Below are 21,683 nucleotides of genomic sequence, written 5' to 3'. Positions count from 1 at the left end.
GAGACCGTCTGTAAGGTGCTTATCCTGTTGCTTGTCTCTCGGGAAGCACACAGTAAACAGCAGGCATCATCACGACATCCCTTTCCCCCATTTGAGACCACAGCAATTGGGTTTAAGTGCTGGGCTACTGAAAGGACCGTTGAAAGGAAGTTTCACCTACCAGCAGTTTTGGAAGAAAAGCCGCACTGCGATGACCAGGCACTCGTCCTGCCAACACCACCCACACTCTCCTTCCCCCCAATCCTCCCCACGGCAGCTTCTTCACTTCAGCCTCCATGTTGATGTCTACACTTCAGTTCCAGGTTGTCAACTAAAATCCAGATGAGGGGTGAAGATCTTTGCGCACTCAAGGCCCAAGAGTGTCTATTTGCAAATGGTCGTAGCATCACGGTTAAGCCTGAGGGTGGACTTTGAATTCAGGCCTGAATGGGAACCACTTCCCTTACGTCCCCTTTCACCACTTACTGTCTTAAGTGAACGTGGCCAACTTAGCCTCTTCAAACCTGCTTTTTTGTTTATACGAACAGGATAATACCGAATTGAGTAGTTGAAAGGATTACATGTAATAATATTTATATGTAAAGTGCTCAGTACAGTAGTTGGCAAGGAGTGAAGCCCAACTCATCACTATTGAATCCAGTTTTTAAAATGCTGCTTAACTGCAGTCTTTGGTGCACAGAAACTAGCAAATAAGTTAAAACTGTAATCAAAAGATAAGCTTGCGATCAGATGCTCTCCAAACACTGGTGAATACACATGATGATAAAAAAGGTAAACATTTCAACTGGCTTATGGAGCTATGCTCACAATCTACCTACTTTGCCTGTTCAGATTTCCTACCTTATTCATAAGAATTATCTCTGCCAGGCAAGGTGCACACTACTTATAATTAGTAATCTCATCCTAAATTAGCTTCCTCTAGGAAGGAAGAGGGAGAAGAACCAACTTTCTGGTGACCTGTAGAATATTACTATGACATGGGTCCTACTAACACTCTTTTTTACAAATCGGGAAACATGACTATAAAGACAAAAGTTAAGCAGGGGAGGGACGCAGTGTTTGCGGCAGAATTTGATGGCAGGTCTGTCTGAACGAGGCTGCCCATTATCTTCCCTTCTGTTTGCACTGCCTTTCAGTTTCTCAGGTTTATTCAAGAGCTGGCCTTCAAGAGTAGAGTTCTCAGATAGCCATTGTTGAACTAACGAAGACCGTTTTCTGCCACTGGACGGAACGAGGATTTTAGTCAGTTACGAGGAGTTTGGTTGTATTCTCGCGTTTCCAGCGGTGACTAAAAAGCCATAGCCACTCGGTGACAGAGGCTACTCGGTCTGCCCGCTTGAAATGCTCCAGGTAGATTAATTTTTGAAAGATGATTCACCTTCCCTTTCCTGTTTTGATGGAACACGGAGACGGAACCGTTCCTGTCAATAAAAGGCTCGAGTTTCCACCTCGCAAATTCGCGCTGTGCTGACAGTGTAATTGGCTGACGCGCAGGTGGGATTTCCTGTCGCCATTTTAAGGAAACACACTCCCCTGCAAGGAAGTGCCCAGTCAGTTCAAGGGGGCTGTGCCTGGAACAAAGAGTGAGCAAAAGAAAGGGAAACGGGCCCAGCTGTCCCAGGCCCCTCCGTCCTGCGCCCTCGCTCCCCGCTGGCCCCCGGCTTGGAGCGCCGGGCTCCCTGAACCCCGACGCGCCGAGCCCGGAGCGGAATCACGTGGGGTCTCCCCGCCGGGCCAGAGTGCGCCTGCAGTTCAGCAAAACCACCCAACCCCCCAGAACCCCCCAGAACAGATCTCGGGGAGGGCTGGCGAGGTCTGCGGGTGCTGGATCCGGAAGAGAGGAGGTGCTTCCCACTGGGGGTTGCGGACAAAGCGTTTCCAGAGGCGCCGCGTTCCCCGCTGCCCCGGCCGCTTCGGCTCCCTCCCCGCCGACCCCGGCCATTTCGGCGCTGTCCCGGGGGAGCCGACACGCTGCTGCCTAGATACCCGCGGCTCCCGCGCCGCTAGCGGCTCGCGGGGCTGCGCGCGGACCAGCCACTCCCACGGCCATCCTCACGCGGCGCCCTTCCCACAATGCAACTCCCCTCGCTCCCGCGCCCCGGCCCCGGCGCTGACCCCAAAAGCGCCCCCCAGTCCCGCAGGGCGCAGCCCTCCTCTCCTCCTTCCGCGCCCTCCAAGCCGCCCCCACCTCCTCCATCCCCGAGGGCTCTCCAGCCGCCGCCGCAGCTGGGCTCTGGGCTCGCTGCCAGGCCCCAGGGAGGCGTGGGGCAGGTGTCCAGGCTGCGCGCAGCCTCTGCTCCCGGTGCCGCTGCCGGCGCGCCCCGCACACGCACGCCACGCAACCCCTCCCTCACGCCTCCCTTCTTCCCGGATGCTCAGTCTCCGCCGGCCGCGGTCGCTGCATCCTCGGCGGGCGGCGACAAGGAGGCAGCAAGGGGCGGCCGCCGGCAGCGGCACCATGTGACGGGCACCGCTGAGTGACACGCAGCTTCGGTTACAGAGCGGGCGTGCAGGAGGGGAGGCGACGGCACGCTGGACGCGGAGGAATAGCCTGACTTTCCCAGCTAAACCGTCACGAGCCATGGATGCACAGGGGCGACGCGCCCCGCAATAGGAGAATGACTGCGATTCGAGACCCTCGGCGGCCGAGCATGTGGATGTAAGTGCGACGCTGGCGAGCACCTTGTGGGTGGGGGTTGGTGGTGGGGGTAGATTCTGATGCAATCGGCCCCGAAAAGAGGAGGAGAGACAGGAGAGCGCGGGCTGGGGCAGCCACGCCGCTCCGCCTGAAGGTCGCCGCCCTTCACCTTCCTCGGAAATCCGCCACGCCACGCTGAGCCTCCCCGCCCAGCCCTCACTGACGGAGGCCACCTTTCCTCCGCTGAGGCAGCCAGACCTTGACACAAAGGACATCTCACGGCCGGGGGAAAATCCCGGAAGGGCGGATACCTTGACGTCTCCTTTTGCCGCTTTTCCTTTATGGCCCGAGGTAAGGTGATTTCGCGTTCCCGGGGAGAGCTGAGGGAGCGGCGGCGGGGAGGAAAGGGATATTTTAGATGGGAGAGGAGGCGGTAACGCAGAAGTCATCCATGCGGCGTGAAAGGAAGGAGTGCGCGGCTGTGCCGGATGCGTTCGGATTTTGCTTTTAGGAAAAGTCCAGATCCCCGGTTCTCCTGACCGCCCACGACAGTGTAAGGAGGTGCCGGAGCCCCTTATCTCACCTTTGCATGGGCTCTGGCTTACTTTTGGAGTCTGTTTTCTTAGTGGCAGCTTGTGGCACCTGATCTGGTTCAATCATACGAGGGTTAGGGACCACGAGGGTCTGGAGAGCCCAGCCGAGGTGAGGGCGCGACTGCATACCCGAGGAGTGTTTGAATGCCGGGCAGTTGCGGGGAATTTCCTGTGTCCGCAGGTCCCCGAGGAGGGCATGTGATGTCCTCGGGACTGTGTGTGCGGCCGGCTGGGTCTCGGGAACTGGCCGCGGGCCGGGGATCGGAGGCGCGGAGCCCGAGTAAACGAGAGCACGCTTGCCGGCCCTTCTCGAGCTCTGCCCCGCTCTCAGTATGAATAGGAGTGGGAGGATGCGGGCCGTGGGGTGGAGGTGGTGGTGGGGTGATTGCTAAAGGATGCTGGCAGTGACTCACTGCCCTTTCCCGCCCCAGAGAGGTTCTTTCCCAAATGAAGAAGGAGAGAAAGAGAGAAGTGCCGCTCGGAGAGCTGGGATCCGCTGGAGCTGGCGAACAAAAGGCCACCGCTTGCGCGGGGCGCGGGCGCGGACGGTCCTCGCCTGCACTCCCACCTCCTCCCTCCACCCCCGCATCTCGCTCGCTTCCCTAAACGTTGCCACAAAAGGCCTTTAACCTCGCCGCGGCCGTGCCCGGAGGAAAGTGCTCCGTCGCCCTGGTGCGCGCCCCCGCCCCCCACCGTAATCCGCCTCCCGGAGCATCGGGCTCCTCAGCACCCACTGGGACCTCCAGGTTACAGGGCTGCCTGGGCGCCGCTTCCCTGCGGAATCGCCCGACCCTGGGTTTGGGCTGAACTGTAGTCAGAGAAGGTACAAGTGCATATGGCGGCAAAAGGAATTTCGCGGTAAGCGCGTCACGGAGTTTCGGGTGCCTTTCACAGGCTGTCTTCGGCTTAGGAAGGTGGTGCTACGATTTTGAGAGTCCTTTGTGTCTCACTCTGCGGCGCGGACCCGGTTTTTATTGCACTGGTTCTACGGTGAAAACCTCACTGCCACCAGGATCACATACTTTCGCATACGAATCCCTGGTGATGTATTTAATGAGTGAAAAAAGACCCGAGAGCTAGGAAACAGGATTTATTTGCATTTGGAAAGGAATCTGACATCTCTGCCGTGGGTTTAAAAATTTTTAATATAAGGGGGAGGTGAGAATAAATCTATGGTTTGCAGACTGCTGGGCCCAACAAGGCTGTAATTTGTCACCTTGATAGAAGAAACTGTGCAGCAACTCGTGCTTCTTCTGACGTCAGAAGGACAACTGAAATAAAACCTGAGCCAGGCGGCTGGCTGGCCTCCTTGTTAAATATCTCTCGCTGGGTGGGTATTCCTGAAATCTATGCGAAACAGCCAAGTCAGGGCTCTGATCCATGGTGGGCCCCCTGGATTTCAGTTTGGACCCCAATCTCAAAATGGCTTTACTTTTCAGAGTTACTTCAGTTCTCAGTATGTCGCCTTAGGCATCGAGAAACTCACCTAGTTTGGCTCGAGGTCTTAACCTTGATGACGTTTATTCACTTTCTTTTTTCCCTCCAACATATTCAATGAGTTTTTCCTACTGAGGGTTTATGTGGCAGTTAGCAACTAACAAGGTAAAGTTCCTGCTTCTGTGAGACTTCCATTCTCCTGGGGGAAACAGACAATAAAGGTACCTATAAATGAATTTTGGAGATTTGTTCCAGCAATGAAGAAATAAAACAGGATCATGTGATGGGGGAGGGTGCTTGAGACAGATGACCCTCTAGGAGGGCCTGTGTGAGAGGGGACATTTGTCCTGAGACTAAGAGGCCAGGAACCTGGTTATTGCTCGGCTGTCTTTTCCTCCCTCTGGGTGATACTTGAGGGCAAAGACCAGTCTAATTCATTATTGTTCCCCTAATGCCCAGCACAGCGTAGCTGCTTAATAAATGCCTGTTGGATTGAGACCTTGGCCAAAACATCTTGTTCAGCACTTTGTGCTACTGTTGACCATCCCTTTCTTTCTGTATCTCATTATTTGTTCCCCTGTTAAGTTGAAACGTCAGAGTCTTTTTCTACCCTGCTTCTCCTTCTCTCTTACCTTCTCTCCGCTTCTGAGCAGTTACCAGGTGCCTGCAAATGCTCCACAAATGTTTTTTCATCTCCATTCCCACTGCCCGGGTTCAGGTCTCTGTTATCTGACCTAGACAGGGCAATTGCAGCGGTCGGTTGGGATACAAGAATGGTGAAACGGGCATGGAGGTGCCCTGAAGAAACCAGCGCTCAGGGGAGCAGATGCAAGCACAGCACAGCGTGGTAAAGAGTGAAGTAGCCAGCAAAGGAGGTGTGATGGGCTTCTAGTTGATCTCCTCTGTACCAAGCTCTGCTCCCCTAATTCAATCTCGACACTTCCGTGTGATCTATATTTTTAAAACTTATTTTTAAAACTCATCTTGCTTCTGAAAACCTTCAATGGGTTCCAGTTGCCTACAATTAAAGTCTAAATTCCTTAGCTGGGCGCTCGGGACCCTCCACAAGCCTCACCTCTTTCTCCCAGTTCACCCTATACCCTTCCTTTCACTTTTCTGCCTCAATATTGATGTTGATTCCAAACTGGAATGCCTACTGAAATGCTATATATTTGTGAAGGCTTAGCCCAAATGCCACTTTTCTACCTCATCAAATGTGTCCACTGACCACCTCACCTTTTCATAAAGATTTATCTTTCACTTTTTGCACCATCGTCAGTCCAGGTGATGGAAGGTGGAAGATAAGGACATACGCTTTGAATCAGTGCCGGTCTCAACTTACCAGCCTGGGGACCTTGAGCAAGTTTTTTTTTTTTTTAGCATTTCTGAGCCTCATTTTTTTCCCCCCATTTGTTAAACGTGATGGTAGTGGTATGGTGAGTTATTCAGAAGGTTTAATGAGGATAATGGATGTGCAGTGCTTGGCACAGTGTTAGTGGTCCGTATATATTGAATTAAAAGGGACTTCAGGTTTCTCATCTATCAGAGGAGATGGGGGAAGCTGATCAGGAAAGTTCCCCTTATCTCTAATATTCAATGAATATTTAATCATTTGAAAATACTTTTCTGAAAATAATACCTTAATGGAAAATACCTGAACGTTCTCAGTCCCTGGGAGAATGTGCATCTGTGAAAGGTGGTGTGCAGGTTCGTGGAAGGAAGCACATTCCAAATAGCATCATAGACTTCAGAGAAGGACACCTTAGAACACTTACCCTAAATCGAGTCTTTTAAAAACAGTGAGGTGGATGGACCTAGAGTCTGTCCTACAGAGTGAAGTAAGTCAGAAAGAGAAAAACAAATACCGTATGCTGACACATATATATGGAATCTGAAAGAAAAAAAAAGGTTCTGATGAACCTAGGGGCAGGACAGGAATAAAGACACAGACATAGAGAATGGACTTGAGGGCACAGGGAGGGGGAAGGGTAAGCTGGGACGAAGTGAGAGAGTGGCATGGACATATATACACTACCAAATGTAAAATAGATAGCTAGTAGGAAGCAGCTGCATAGCAAAGGGAGATCAGCTCAGTGCTTTGTGACCACCTAGAGGGGTGGGATAGGGAGGGTGGGAGGGAGGTGCAAGAGGGAGGGGATATGGGGATATATGTATGCATATAGCTGATTCATTTTGTTATACAGCAAAAACTAACACAACACTGTAAAGCAATTATACTCCAATAAAGATGTTAAAAATAAATAAATAAAATACGGGAAGGGTTAAGTATGATAAGGAAAAGAAAAAACATTGTTACAATTATTTCTGGAAGTTGATCGCATTTTATTCATTGGTTTTTCTACTCACCTCCTGTGTGTTAGGGTTACTACTAAGCATAAAGGAGTTCAGTCATAGGGAAGCCCCATGGTTTGGGGAAACTTTGCAAGCAGCCGCGTTGCAATCAAGGAACTCTGCCTCAGGTGAAGCTACAGGGTGTCTTTGCCAACAACTAGCTGGGTCCACTGGGACAACTCAGTTAACATTTTTAATGCCTCGTTTTCTCATCTGTCCAATGCTAACGATAGTGTCCAAGCTGCCAAACTCACAGAGTTGTGAAGGTACAATGAGAACAGAGGTGAGAACATCCTTGAACACGTTAAAAGAACTCAAGATGATAGTCATCTGGAGTTAAACACACTGCTAATCTGCAGTTTTAGGAGATGGGTAGAGATTAACGATTCTCAATGTGAGCTTCACATCAGACTCACCTAGAGTCTTTTAAAAGCTACCAATGCCCAGACTCCATTTCCAGAGATTCAGATTTAGTCATCCTGCGGCAGAGCCCAGACATAGGAATTTAAAAAAACAAAAAACAAAAAAAAAAAACAACACCAGGGATAATTCTCATACACAGTGGTTTAGATTTAAAAACAAGCAAAACAAAAGCAGAAATTAAATGAAGACTTCCATAGATTGTTTGATAAAGTCTTGGTAATGTGAAATTATGAGCTTGACTGGCTTTTCCCCTGACTTGACAAAGCTCACCAGTTGTTGACATCTTGGAGTCCCAGCCTCAGGTTACAATTTATAACCTGCATTTTCCCAGGCATAGAAGCCCATCCAGTGATGCAGCCAGGGCCAAATAAAGATTTAATGTGTGGGTGTCAGTTTCCATCTCTTAGGAGTGACAAAGATGATTGGAAAAGAAAGAGACAATGGAAAGGAAAAGGAAAGGGAAAGGTTATGGCCCAAGGTCTGGGAGTGGGAGGCTCTGAGTGGGAGAGCAGCAGGACACAGCACAGAGGAAAAGCTGGGCTTGGTTTATTGAACTGGTTTTGTTTATGTTGCAAACTGGTGGCTATAGAACCAAATGAAACCTGTGGGTATATTTTGTGGGCCCTCCATGTTCTCTTAAAATTGTTTGGAATTAGTTGTCAACATTTAAGTACAGTATCAGAATTTCACTTAAAACCTGGATTTCTGGCATTTCTTGAAAAGAAATCAAAAGATCTGTCTTACTTTTACTGAAATAGATGAGACACATGTTCTCCAGTTTCTTGTGCCCAATCTGCTTTGCTCATTCAGCTTACCAACTTGGGCTCCTGCTGCATTTGTTTTTAACCCTTAGTGTTGGGCTGGCCAAAAAGTTCGTTCGGGTTTTCCCATACCATCTTACGGAAAAACCTGAATGAATTTTTTGGCCGACCCAATGTAATCTGTAGATCTTAATGTTGGCAGCACATTAGAATCCCTTACAGAGCATTTAAAATATCCATGCTTAGATTCCATCCTAGACCAATTGAATCAGAAACTGGTGTGCGTTAGGGGGGCAGATTATCACTGTTGTTTTTCTAAAGCTCCCAAGGTGATTCCTATGTGTAGTCAGAACTGAGTACTCCTAGTCTAAAAGTCACCTATTCAAAAGACTTGTCCACAAGCTCATCTTCTTATCTCTGAAATGAAAGTGATTCATTAAGAAACAGTCTACAGAATCATAAATTCAGAGGATTTTAGAACTGGGAGAGATCTTTGAGAGTGCATCAGTTAATCTGAACTTCAGATTCTGTCTAAGACAAAGGTCCAAAGAGAAGAAAAAACTTGTTCAAGGACTATAACGTCATTTGGTATTTAGTTATAGTGTGTTTTATTACATTTTCTCTTTTCAAATAAAGGCATATTTTTTAATGTTTATATTTATAAATGAACCTCCTCACATGCAATTTGAAAGCACTTTGTGATGCTTTCAAATTGTCATTATTTCTGTTTTTCCTAGAGTATTTTGTTGGGAGTTAGCTGTCATAACAGCTAGGCCTTAAAAAAAAACTCCTGTTCATTGTTTTTAGTTCAATAGTAATCCTTGATCAGAGATATTACTATAGCAAAAACATACATGTGCAAAGAAAAAGAATTTCTCAAAGGCTATCATATGCCAAGCTGTCTTTAAACTCTGTATGTAATTATTTAAATCCATGAATTTTCAGTTGATGAGAAAGATTTTTACTTTTGTGGTATTCACACTGCTCAAAGACACTCACTGTTTTAATTAAATTAAACTTTAGTTTTTGTAATGTAATATACAGTCAGTCCTCTTATATCCAGAGTTACAGATGAACTTCATTAACTTCTAGAGTTTATTAATATTTTCTGACTTTGAGAAATCAGAATAGTTTCAAAACATCTGAATATGGGTAGGTTAACTCCCCAACATCATAGGCTGGGCATGTTGATAACAGACATTTAAAAGATCATCTGGGTGAGTCAAAGATTTTTTTTTTAATTTAATTAATTAATTTATTTATTTATGGCTGTGTTGGGTCTTCGTTTCTGTGCGAGGGCTTTCTCTAGTTGCGGCAAGTGGGGACCACTCTTCATCGCGGTGCGTGGGCCTCTCACTATCGCGGCCTCTCTTGTTGCGGAGCACAGGCTCCAGACGTGCAGGCTCAGTCGTTGTGGCTCACGGGCCCAGTCGCTCCGCGGCATGTGGGATCTTCCCAGACCAGGGCTCGAACCCGTGTCCCCTGCATTGGCAGGCAGATTCTCAACCACCGCGCCACCAGGGAAGCCCCGAGTCAAAGATTTTTTTTTTTTAATTAATTTATTTATTTGTATTTATTTTTGGCTGCATTGGGTCTTCGTCACTGCACACGGGCTTTCTCTAGTTGCGGCGAGCAGGGGCTACTCTTCATTGCGGTGCACGGGCTTATTGCTGTGGCTTCTCTTGTTGCGGAGCACGGGCTCTAGGTGCACGGGCTTCAGTAGTTGTGGCGCACGGGCTTAGTTGCTCCGCAGCATGTGGGATCTTCCCGGACCAGGGCTCGAACCCGTGTCCCCTGCATTGGCAGGCGGATTCTTAACCACTGCGCCACCATGGAAGCCCCCGAGTCAAAGTTTTTTTTTTTTTTTTTTTTTAAAGCCTTATTCTTTTAAATTTTATTTATTTATTTATTTTTGGCTGTGTTGGGTCTTCGTTTCTGTGCGAGGGCTTTCTCCAGTTGTGGCAAGTGGGGGCCACTCTTCATCGCAGTGCGCGGGCCTCTCACTATCACGGCCTCTCTTGCCGCGGAGCACAGGCTCCAGACGCGCAGGCTCAGTAATTGTGGCTCATGGGCCCAGCTGCTCTGCGGCATGTGGGATCTTCCCGGACCAGGGCACGAACCCGTGTCCCCTGCATCGGCAGGCAGACTCCCAACCACTGTGCCACCAGGGAAGCCCCCGAGTCAAAGATTTTAATGTAAAAAATAAAACTGTAAAAGTTATAGAAGAAAACATGGGAGGGAACTTCTTAGGAGATAAGGAGTGAAGGAGGCTTTTTTCACTGTAGACTATTTTGTACTTTATGAATGTTGTCCTATGTACGTGTATTACCTAGTCAAATATTTTCCAATAAAATGAAATCGTTAAGTAAAAAAATAAAAATTAAGAAAATAAAAGATCATCTGGGAAGCTGAACAGCGTTGTGGGGTGGTAGGAGCAGGTGCTGGGATACTGTGAACAAGATAGGACGCAGGGGGCAGTCTGTCCAAGGAAGTGAGCAGCTCACCTCTACCCCATGCAGAAATGGTCAGTCCTCATCCTCTGGTGAGCTTCCTTTAACGTGGGGCTTCTCACCCTCGGCACTCTGGGCATTTGGGGCCAGATAAGGCTTTGTTGCGGACAGCCACCCTGTGTATGGTGTGTAGCAGCAACTCTCTCCACTAGAAGGCTGCGACACCCTCTCACTTGTGACAACGAAAAATGTCTCCAGGCATGGTCAGATGTCCCTTGGGGGGGGGGGCGCCAAAATGGTCCCCAGTTGAGAACCACTGCTCTAATACAACCCTTTCTCTGAACTTGTAGAAATCATGCCAAGAGTTCTCAAACATTCCAGGCATAGTGGCCAGGATGTTCATGATAAATACCTTCCATTCATATAGTACTTTACAGTTTTAAATGCACTTTCACGTAATTCTCACATGCCCGGATCAAATGTAAAAGAAATTAAGTGGCAGACTTAATGAAAACTGTGCTGTGGGGCTGCATGTGTCGCTTCCTTTAACTTCCCATTTTTGTTATGTTTTCCTGTGAAATTGTGTTTGTGAGGATTGCTGCTGTATTGTCTATAGACAGATTATCATAGCTTGCTTTTTCAGTTGAGTCATCACCATTATTGTTCACATATTTACTATCACCGTGTGCTAGGGCGCTAAGAGGGCTGTGGTCCCTGTCCTCGAGAAGTTGAAAATGTATAATAATTAGGGATCTGGATAACTCCATAAGGAGATCATGAAAATATATAAGAACCCTTGCTATAAGCCAATGAGTAATCTATACAAAAGCGCTGTAAGAATTCATCACAGGTAAATAATCAATCACGAGCTGATCATTGGAGGAAGACCTCACAGAGAAGGTTGGCTTGAAATTAAAAAAAAAAAAAAAAAACAGCATGCAAGCCAGCAAGATGGGCTTTGAAAGAAATGTTGTACTTAAATGAGCATGAGCTTGATGGGAAAGGGGTTTGTGGGAAGTATGTTAGGACCAAGATGGTGGAAGCAAAGCAGGAAACTGCTTATAAGTAGATCCATCACAGGAATGCAAGGTTCAGAAGGAACATGGTGGGAGAGAAGTTTAAAGAGAGAGTTAAGAGCAATCTGGGCCTTGAATTTGAGGTTCCAGGGATTCAGCTATTAGGAACAGTTATGATTGGCAAGGGGGGGAAGAGGAATGTGCAAGACATGGATTTTCAGGAAGAACCTGCGTCTTCCTGAAGTGGGTAGGGCTCAGGAGGCAGCACGGGGGGAAGCGACTGGCCAGGCTAGGACTGTGGAGCCGGGAGGAATGAGAGGAAGGAAGGGACGGTATGAAAGAATGTTGACAGGACCTGGGGACTGATTAGATATCCGGGTTCCATGTCTGAGTGAGGAGGGGAACGAACATTATCGTGAACAGAAATAGAAAAGCTGATGTGTGAGGTCGGGTGATGTGTTCAGTGAGGCACGTGGAGTTGGAGGTCATGGCAAACATCCACGTGGAGAGGTGCGGCGGGCAGCTGGGGTCCGAAAAGAATTTGTGGAAATTTTTCTGAGCAGGAGGGAACCTGAGAGATTGCCTCTCCCCTGCAGCCTTCTAAGTTTACAGATGAAGAAACACGTGCCATGTTAAGTGACGTGATCATTAGCAAGTAGTATTTATGAGGAAGATCCTATTTCAAAACGCAGAGGATTTCTAGTTTTGTAAAATGAAAAGGCCTGGGGGGGAGAAAAGATATGAAAGATGCCCTTGTGGGGGTGAAGCCTGACACTTCAGGCTTGAAACTTACAAAGGAAAGAGTTTGGAGTGTGCAGAGGGAAGAGTGGAGGGAGAAGGGCTGCCCTCACACTGAGGGTGGGAGGCAGGAAGCAGCGTGTAGGAGGGTGCGGTGAGGAGCAAGCCGGTGGAGGTCGGGAAACCGTGACCCTCCTGTGCAGGGAAGTGAAGGGATGAGGACTGAGAAAAGGCCACTTGCCTTGATTAGGAAGAGGTAGCAATAGTAGCAGCGACAGTCACCCTCGCTTACCAGAATCGGGCCGAGCATGGACCCAAACATGGAATCTTTATAAGGACTCTGTAAGGTGGGTACCACTTTATCTCCATTTTACAGATGAGGACGCTGAGGTAAAGAGAAGTTAACCTACTTGCCCAGGGTCAACACAGCTCCTGAAGGGTGAAGCCCGGGTTTGCCAGTGGATCCTGGGTTCAGGGGAGTGATGAGGACAGGGGCAAGTTGTTCAGACTGTTGGCAGTAAAGACAGGAGGGAGGGGTGATAGTTCAAGGTTACTTTCCAGATATGAAGCTGAGCGTGATTCACAGAAGTCAGGGAAGCCAGTAGAGAGAAAGTGGGAGGCCAAGCCCTAGCAGAGCTGAGACATGAACGCTAGAGTTTTTGTTTGTTTGGAGTTTTGAGTAAGAAGAGAGAAAACACCTTTTCTTCTGAGAATGCTTACTGGGTCCCAGCCTTTCACTCCTGAAGGCCATTCCCCACCTCCCGAGGACTCCAGGTTTTCAAAGACTATCAATTTTAAGCTTTTATTTTAGTTGAAGTATAACTGATATGGAATGCAACATCTGGTTCTTAAGTATACTGTTTAGTGAGTTTTGACTACAACTTGAAAATATTAATTCACTTCCCGCTTTTTTTACTCAAAGATATATAACATTGCCAGTCAGAATCTAGGATTATCACATCAAGTTAAGGCAATCTTGCCAAAAGCAAGGACTCTTGACGTTTTAGTTAACCTGTTTAGCCTGTTTGAGGCCCTTTGAAATACAGTGAACAGCCCGGTGAGTCAAGGACCTCAAGTGTGTAAATAGGCTCAGTTGGTTATGGAAAGAGATGGCAGGAAGACCAGGACCATCATTGGCCTTACGCCTAACACATTCTCAAAACCACTGACCTAGCTGTCATAATTGATCTTCAGGAGCTGAGCTGGGAGAGGTGTGATCTTATTCTTCAGAATAAAAAAAATAATAGTGATTCATAACAATTTTGAAATTAAGTGTATGTGACTGGATATTTAATGTCATAAAGGAATTCTTGTTACATTTTAGGTGTGATCATGATATGATGATACTGTTTTAAAAATAGATCTGACCTTTTAGAGATATGTGCTGAAATAGTTACAAATGATAGGATATCTGGAATCTTTTGTTAAATAATTCTATGTGATGGTGGGGGTAAAACTTCAACAAGACTGGCCTGAAATGATCCTTGTTGAAGTTGCTACGTGGATGTTCATTATTCTATTCTGTCCACTTTTATATATGTTTAAAATTTTCATAATAAAATATTTCAGAGGGAGGAAAAAATAAAATTAAGAATATCAGTCAGGGTTTAGCTGCATATTAACAGAGATCTTTCTATGTATGTTAAGCAAAAGGGATTGAATATGGGGAATTAAGGCCTGTAAAATTGTTAGGAAAGATGGTAGACCAGGCTTTAGTCTGGGTCTCTAGGAAGAATCACCAGAACACCACCACTCAGCTGGCTTTAGGGGCTGCTTTTGTGCCTCGCATCAGGAAGCCAGGAAGCCAGTTTCTCATTGTTTGAACATATGCTCCAGGAGCACGTCACTTAGGCCAAATCTGATGATCGGGAATTCATAGCCACAGTTGTTGGCTCCAGTGCTGTCTGTGGCATCTGCTAGAATTGTACCAGCAAAATGGGTGCCTGGGCCCCACCACTTTGCTCTCTGATTGGTGGAATCTAAATCTTCTCTAGACCCCCTAGCTGCAAAGGAATGTGGGAAATGTAGTTTTCAACTCTCCATCCTCTAGATGCAGAACTGGACTAGAAAGAAGTGGGAACACATTTTGAGTGGGTCAATCCATCACACAGTGTCTCAGCGATTGAAATTGTATTTTTGTTTATTTATCCCCAAAAGTAATTTTGGACAATGTTTGAGTTATAGTATATTTTTTGGTTTGGTTTTCTCTCTACAATTTTTTAATCAGCTTTTGCTAAACCAATATAACCTCTTATTGCTCAAGAACATGTACCTTGCTCCCTCTGCTGTAGCTAGATTCATCTGAGTGGGTGTTCTCTGCACATCTGGCCTCCATGTCTTTGCCTGTGCCGTTTCCAGCGCAAGGAATGCCTTCCCTACCCCAGTCTAAATCCTGTCTATTTTTAGACATAGTTCAACATAGTTCATAGTTCTTTGTAAAACCTTACCTGATTTCTCCAGGCTCCAATTTCCTTCCTCCCTCCCCCCACCCGCCTCCTTCCCTCCCTCCCTCCCTTCTTTCCTTCCTTCCTTCTTTCCTTCCCTCCTTCCTTCCTGTATGTACCTATGTATGTATGCATGTCTCTGAAATCTTTCTGGACTTATTCTTTGTTCTACTGTACAGTTTGGTCTCTATCATGCAAATGTTTTATGATATACTGTCACTTTATATGGGAAGGTCTTTCTTGTTTCAGTAGGTTGTAAGCAACGTAAGACCAACGTAAGACCAAACAAGATTTCTTTAACTATCCTCTCCTTTGATGCATATCACCATGAAGAGTAGAGAAGAAGTTTCTGTATTTTACATTGGTACTATTAGTAAAACGTACCAATAAGCATGGCAAGATAATAATGCATCTTAAGAATACCTCACAAGATTGCAGTAAAGGATCAGAAATATTCTGTGCTGAGTAAACCGTCATTTGTAACCTATTATAAATGTTGGGAGATAGTAATTGTGGTTGGGTTAATGTCAAGATGGTCACATGATGACCCCATTCGGTCTTTTAATTAACTGTATAGTCTGATAATTGCTTCAGTCTTTCAGTGAAACTATAATTCTTTTGTTTCTTAAACTCAATCTGCACTTCCTGTGTCTTTGTCGTTGGCCGTGTTCTCCTTCATTGAAAAGTCTCAGCTCAGGGCCCATCTCCACCTGTCAGTCTCCTGTCCACCAGGCAGTGTGACTGTCTAGCAGTAGTAGGTTGGATGTCAATTTATGGCACAATCAAGCGGTAAGGAGCATTTGCCGTAATGGTGTAGACCCATGTTTACGGACATAACTCAGGATAGGAGACCATATCTTGTTAAGTGAAAAAATATGTTTTAAAAACTCTATAGTATGATTTCCATTTTTATAAATGTATACATATTTTTTAAAAATTTGTACTCATTCTTTTCATTTAACAGATATTTATCAAGTGCCTATTGTGTGTCAGGCACTATATCTATGTGCGTAGAAAAACCCTTGAAGGTTATACTCCAATATATATACAGTGATCATCTCTGCTTGCTGAGATAACAGGTGACTTTTTTCTTTTTATTTGTTCTTTCTTTCATTTGCAAGCTTGTATTTTCTAATTTTTCTACAAAGACCTGTATTATTTATTAGTAAGGAACTAATGTATTTTTAAAAAACACTTCTGTTCTTCAAAATTCATACTATGTAATATTACATGAAAAACAATAGACTGAAAACAGTCTAAATTTCCAATGTTAAATAAAAAAGAGAGAGGAGAGAGAGCTAGAGAGGAAGAAAGAAAGGAAAAGAAAAAAAGAAGAAAAGAAGGGAGGAAGCACATGAAACTCTAACAGTGGCCCATTTTGAGTGGTGGGGTTTCTTGTACAATGTTTGCTCTAAAGATTCTACAGTGGTCATATATTAGCTTTAGAACCAGAAAAATTTTTTTTTCTTTTTCAAGAGCCAGTTCAAATGTGATTTTTCTGTGAAACTGCCTCAGATCCTTTTCAGACTTTTAAAATCCTTTCATCACCTAGCACTCAATAAATATATAATAAATTGAATGGATAGTACTTCCTAAGTGTGGCCTCAACCTTAGTGACAGATGTCACTAACTTTGTTAATTTTCCCCATTTTTCCAGTTTTTATTTTCAAGAATAAGTTAGATTTCAGATAGGTTATTTCACAACAATAAAAATTTATCCTAAATTAAAAAAAAAAAGAAAAGAAAAGGAGGTTACAATACAGAGAACATGCAGAGATACGAAAGACCATATGAGGACAGAGCAAGAAGACAGCTATCTGTAAGCCAAGGAGAGAGGCCTCAGAAGAAATAAAACTTGCCATTACCTTAATCTTGGACTTCTGGAACTGCGAAAAAAATAAATTTCTCTTTAAGCCAAAGGCAAAAATGTATCCTATGTGATTAACTTAGTACTGGCATTTGCCTAATACTGACATAATTTTAGTGGCCAGAACTTACTCTATTCTTTTTATTCTTTTCCTTTTTTGTCCATTGCACATGTGTGTGTGTGTGTGTGTGTGTGTAGTATATATTTGTATTCACACACATATATTGATATGAAAGTTTACATTCAAACAGTAGATTCCAGATCTGTTGTTAGTCAACTTTTCCTCTCCTCAGAAATTTTTTGTCTAGTGCCCTGTTTCCTACAAGTTTGTAGAGAGAAAAGGACTCCTTAACCCAGATTGGAAATGCCATCCACTGAGTGAACTTTTTTTTTAAGATTTATTTTATTATTTATTAATTTATTTAATTTATTTCTTTGGCTGTGTCAGATCTTAATTGCGGCACGCGGGATCTTTGTTGAGGCATGCGGGACTCTTCGTTGTGGTGCGCGGGCTTCTCTCTAGTTGTGGCGTGCAGGCTTTCTCTTCTCTAGTTGTGGGGCGCGGGTTCTAGAGCACGTGGGCTCTGTAGTTTGTGGCACGCAGGCTCTAGTTGAGGCACGCAAGCTCAGTAGTTGTGGCGTGCAGGCTTAGTTGCCCCGTGGCATGTGGGATCTTAGTTCCCTGACCAGGGATCGAACCCCCGTCCCCTGCATTGTAAGGCGTATTCTTTACCACTGGACCACCAGGGAAGTCCCCACTGAGTGAACTTTCTAGCAGCCCTACAGTATCACTTTAGTAGCCTCTGAGGGAGTCATACAGGCAAGAGCCAGTGTGGCAAGACTCCTAGGGGTTACCCAGCCCAGTCCATTTGTGCAGCTTTCTTCAGAGGGGGCCGAGGGGTGACAAGGGGGTTTAACCTTTCTAATGCACTTCCAACTTCTGCAAAGTAAAGACAGGCTGTAAATGCTGCTGCTGTGTGAAGACACTAAAATCAATTAGTCATGGCCCAGGCTCCAGCACTACCACCCTAGCTGGAAGAATCAGCCCTGAGCTGCCAGGGTAGCCTTAGACCAGGAGTTCAGGGAGCTCCAATCTCCCATCCTGGCTTCCTGCTTTCCAGGAGAAGCCCTGCCCTGCAGGAAGGGTGAGGCTCCTGGAATCTGAGGTATTAGACATTATTTATCTTGTGGAAGCTGTAAAGGATCCTGGAACCAGGGAAGATTCATTCTAGACAGGAGATGGTGTGAATGGAAAGGAGTAAGGTGGGGCCTGGCTGTGGGGAAGAGAAGAAGGAAATTCTTTTTTGTTTTTTAATAGCTTTATTGGAATGTAATTGCTTTACAATGGTGTGTTAGTTTCTGCTGTATAACAAAGTGAATCAGCTATACATATACATATATCCCCATATCCCCTCCCTCTTGCGGCTCCCTCCCACCCTCCCTATCCCACCTCTCTAGGTGGTCACAAAGCACTGAGCTGATCTCCCTGTGCTATACAGCTGCTTCCCACTAGCTATCTATTTTACATTTTGTAGTGTATATATGTCCATGCCACTCTCTCACTTCGTCCCAGCTTACCCTTCCCCCTCCCCATGTCCTCAAGTCCATTCTCTAGTAGGTCTGCGTCTTTATTCCCGTCTTGCCCCTAGGTTGAGAAGAAGGAAATTCTTAAAGAAGTGTCATTCTAGGGTACTTTCTAGGGGTCCTGAAAATATTATCAGTTAGCAAAATGCTTCTTCGGATATACTAGGATGCTTAGATGGGCACATTGGAGCTTTGACTGTTAACTAGGTTACAGTTATCTTATGGAATTCAGGATCAGACAAAATATCAAAACATCATCCAAGGCGGATCATCCATTGGAGGTTAAAAAAAAAATCTCGCTGACATTCTGCTTCATTCCATGATCCCCGTCGCCTCACCGAGATTATCTTAGTGAGGCCCCTATACCTTTACAGGCCTTACTTTTGAAGTTGCATTTACTTCTTAAAAGGGTTCCTGGACCCATTTCCAACGTGTGTGTGTGTGTGTGTGTGTGTGTGTGTGTGTGTGTAGGCTTCCCCACACCATCAATTGTCAATTCAATTCTGACACTATCCACCGGTAGATAGAATGAGATTCTACGGGTCAAGGGCTCCATGCCACAAGCCCGCCCTTCACTTCAGACACCAATCACAAGCCCAGGTTATTGCCTGTGCTCCTGACCGACTGGCCATAAATCAGAGGTTTCCATGACCCCCTCCTTGGGTTCCATTAATTTGCCAGAAGAGCTCACAGAACTCAGGAAAACCCGTTTGCTCACTAGGTTACCAGTTTATTCCAAAAGATATCAGAGGATACAAATCAACAGCCAGATGTAGAGATACACAGGACGAGGTCCTCAACATAGGCGCTTCTGTCCTTGTGGAGCTTGGTGCCCAGTACGTGGTGTTCTGGGTCCCTAGTATGGATATGCTTTGAATCTCCTCCTTTTTTTGCTTTTTATGGAGGCTTCATTACATAGGCATGATTGATGAACTCATTGGCCATTAGTGATTGATTCAAGCTCTGGCCTGTCTCCTCTCCCCGGAAATCACGGGCTGGGGCTGAAAATTTCAACCCTCTAATCACACGTTTGGCTCCACTGGCAACCAGCCCCCATCCTTAGGTGCTTTCCCAAAGTCACCTCATTAATATACCAAAGGACATTTATCACTCTCAACACTTAGGAAATTCTAAGGGTTTGGGGAGCTGTGAACCAGAAATAGGAACGAAGACCAACTATGTATTCTTTATAATAAATCACAGTACCACACCTCTGTTGCCACCTGCTTTTTGATTTGTGATGCTGTGTGTCTGAAACTCTTTACCCCCTTATATATTATTGGTGACCACTCAGAAATTTAAATCTCAGTCATTCACGTGGGAGAAAATGTGAACTCGGCAAGTCTTTCATTTCTGTGAGGAAATATAGTTTCAGGTGGATTAACCTAAATCCCCTGAGTATGAGTTTTTAATTCCCTAACTCCCTGACATGGAGTGATTTCATTGAAGAGACTGATTTAATCTCTTGCAGTTGATGGATAAACTGTTTGCTAAATTTCAAAACACAGATTTGTCCTTTGCTACTTGACCTCCAGGTTGAGTGGTTGATCCTGCATGATGCCATTTATTGAGGATTTGCATTTTTATTAAACTGGGATTGCTAAATCAGAGGTGCTTTTGTGTCTGTTCAGTCTGTACCCAGCTATATGTGTGCCCTGTGGTCTGACGCATTAAAATAACCTATTCACTTTCCTTTTAAACGCACTGCTTCATAAAAGGGCATCTCTACTGCCTACAGATCACATGGTATTCCTATGAACGTGAGCGTAAAGATTATGGGACATGACTCATTTTATAGTTAAAAATGCAGGAAGATTTATGAAAGACAGAAAATTTACAGCCTCTATAACTTGATGTACCAAGATTGCCTTAATGCTTTGAATAGCAAAATGTAAAAGTTATGTTATCAGCAAATCATTTGTGTGTAATAGCTTATGTGTAATCAGTGGTGATATTCACATGTTTAATTATTTTTCCTTGTGTTGTATTTTAGGGGTGTGAACCTTATATTTTTGCTGCTATCCATTTGTAAATACACTCAGAAAAGGAGGATTTGGACGACAGGTACTTTCTAAACATGATGCATTTCAAAAGTGGACTCGAATTAACTGAATTGCAAAACATGACAGTGCCCGAAGATGATAACATTAGCAATGATTCCAATGATTTCACCGAGGTAGAAAATGGTCAGATAAATAGGTGAGTATTTTTCCACGAACAGTTTCTCTCCAATGAAAGAAATGTCTCTAAAATATCATTCTGGTTTTCAGTTATTCTCTTGAATTATTCATTACTAAAGTTATGCTCCATTTGAAGATGTAATTTGAATTTCATATGTGACATCTGTTGGGCATCGTCTGCAATAGCAGATGAAGCAAATAGGAAAGTAATTTAATCATCCTTTCAAATCTTTCAATTGAGTCTAATAAAAATGTATAAATACATTGGACCCCAACCAGCCTTAACTTTTCAAAAGCTCTGTGTTTATGAATCAGACCAACTGTTGGAATTTCACCGCGTGCCATATCTGAATGTGTACTACAGTCATCTGGCCTTGCCCACATGTTAATCAAGGAATGGTCAAAGTCGCATTTGCCAACGTTCCCATGTTAAAACGACAAATACGTCACTACAAGCATCGTTTGTAACATGGATTTTAAGTAATAATAACACAGAGCCAAATGGCTCTATGAGAAATAGTAGATGAAAGAGTACATGAAATGGAGAAATAGTACATGAAACGGAGAAATAGTACATGAAAGAGAAAGAAAAGAAGAGATACAGTGAGTGAGGGAAGGTAGGGGGCGGGTAGGAAGAATGCTGGCCTGGCAGCTCTCACCCTTAGCATTCTCTGACCTTCTGATTTTATTTTTTTATTATTTTTAAAAATGTATTTTATTGAAATATAGTTGACTTACATTGTCATGTTATTTTCTGGTGTACAGCAAAGTGATTCAGTTATACATATATATATATTCTTTTTCATATTCTTTTCCATTATGGCTTATCACAGGATATATATATATATATTTTTTTTTTTAATAAATTTATTTATTTTATTTATTTTCATTTTTGGCTGCGTTGGGTCTTCGTTGCTGCGCGCGCGCTTTCTCTAGTTGCGGCGAGCGGGGGCTACTCTTTGTTGCGGTGCACGGGCTTCTCATTGCGGTGGCTTCTCTTGCTGCCGAGCACGGGCTCTAGGTGCGTGGGCTTCAGTAGTTGTGGCACGCGGGCTTCAGTAGTTGTGGCTCGTGGGCTCTAGAGTGCAGGCTCAGTAGTTGTGGCGCACGGGCTTAGTTGCTGCGCGGCATGTGGGATCTTCCCGGACCAGGGCTGGAACCCGTGTCCCCTGCATTGGCAGGCGGACTCCCAACCACTGC

General features: G+C 45.1%; 2 protein-coding genes across 2 annotated transcripts in view; one reads left to right on the top strand and one right to left on the bottom strand.

Moving 5' to 3' along the window:
• Window positions 1-242: 242 nt before the first annotated feature.
• On the bottom strand, window positions 243-3,351 carry LOC132373125 (uncharacterized). Its single transcript, XM_059935730.1, has 2 exons — window positions 2,189-3,351; window positions 243-1,421 (listed from the first exon to the last, which is right to left on the bottom strand). The coding sequence occupies exons 1-2, from the start codon at window positions 3,085-3,087 to the stop codon at window positions 1,289-1,291; spliced, it is 1,032 nt and encodes a 343-aa protein (XP_059791713.1). The 5' UTR covers window positions 3,088-3,351; the 3' UTR covers window positions 243-1,288.
• The window catches only part of SLC38A1 (solute carrier family 38 member 1), a 65,528-nt gene continuing 46,159 nt past the window's right edge, over window positions 2,315-21,683 (top strand). The window contains exons 1-2 of the mRNA XM_059935728.1: window positions 2,315-2,989; window positions 20,297-20,502. Of these exons, the coding sequence (XP_059791711.1) occupies window positions 20,381-20,502 (122 nt within the window). The 5' untranslated portion in view covers window positions 2,315-2,989; window positions 20,297-20,380. The remainder of the gene's footprint in view (window positions 2,990-20,296; window positions 20,503-21,683) is intronic.

This window comes from Balaenoptera ricei, chromosome 10, assembly GCF_028023285.1.
Source record: "Balaenoptera ricei isolate mBalRic1 chromosome 10, mBalRic1.hap2, whole genome shotgun sequence".
Taxonomy (NCBI): Eukaryota; Metazoa; Chordata; class Mammalia; order Artiodactyla; family Balaenopteridae; genus Balaenoptera; species Balaenoptera ricei.
This window is presented reverse-complemented; position numbering and strand designations above follow the sequence as displayed.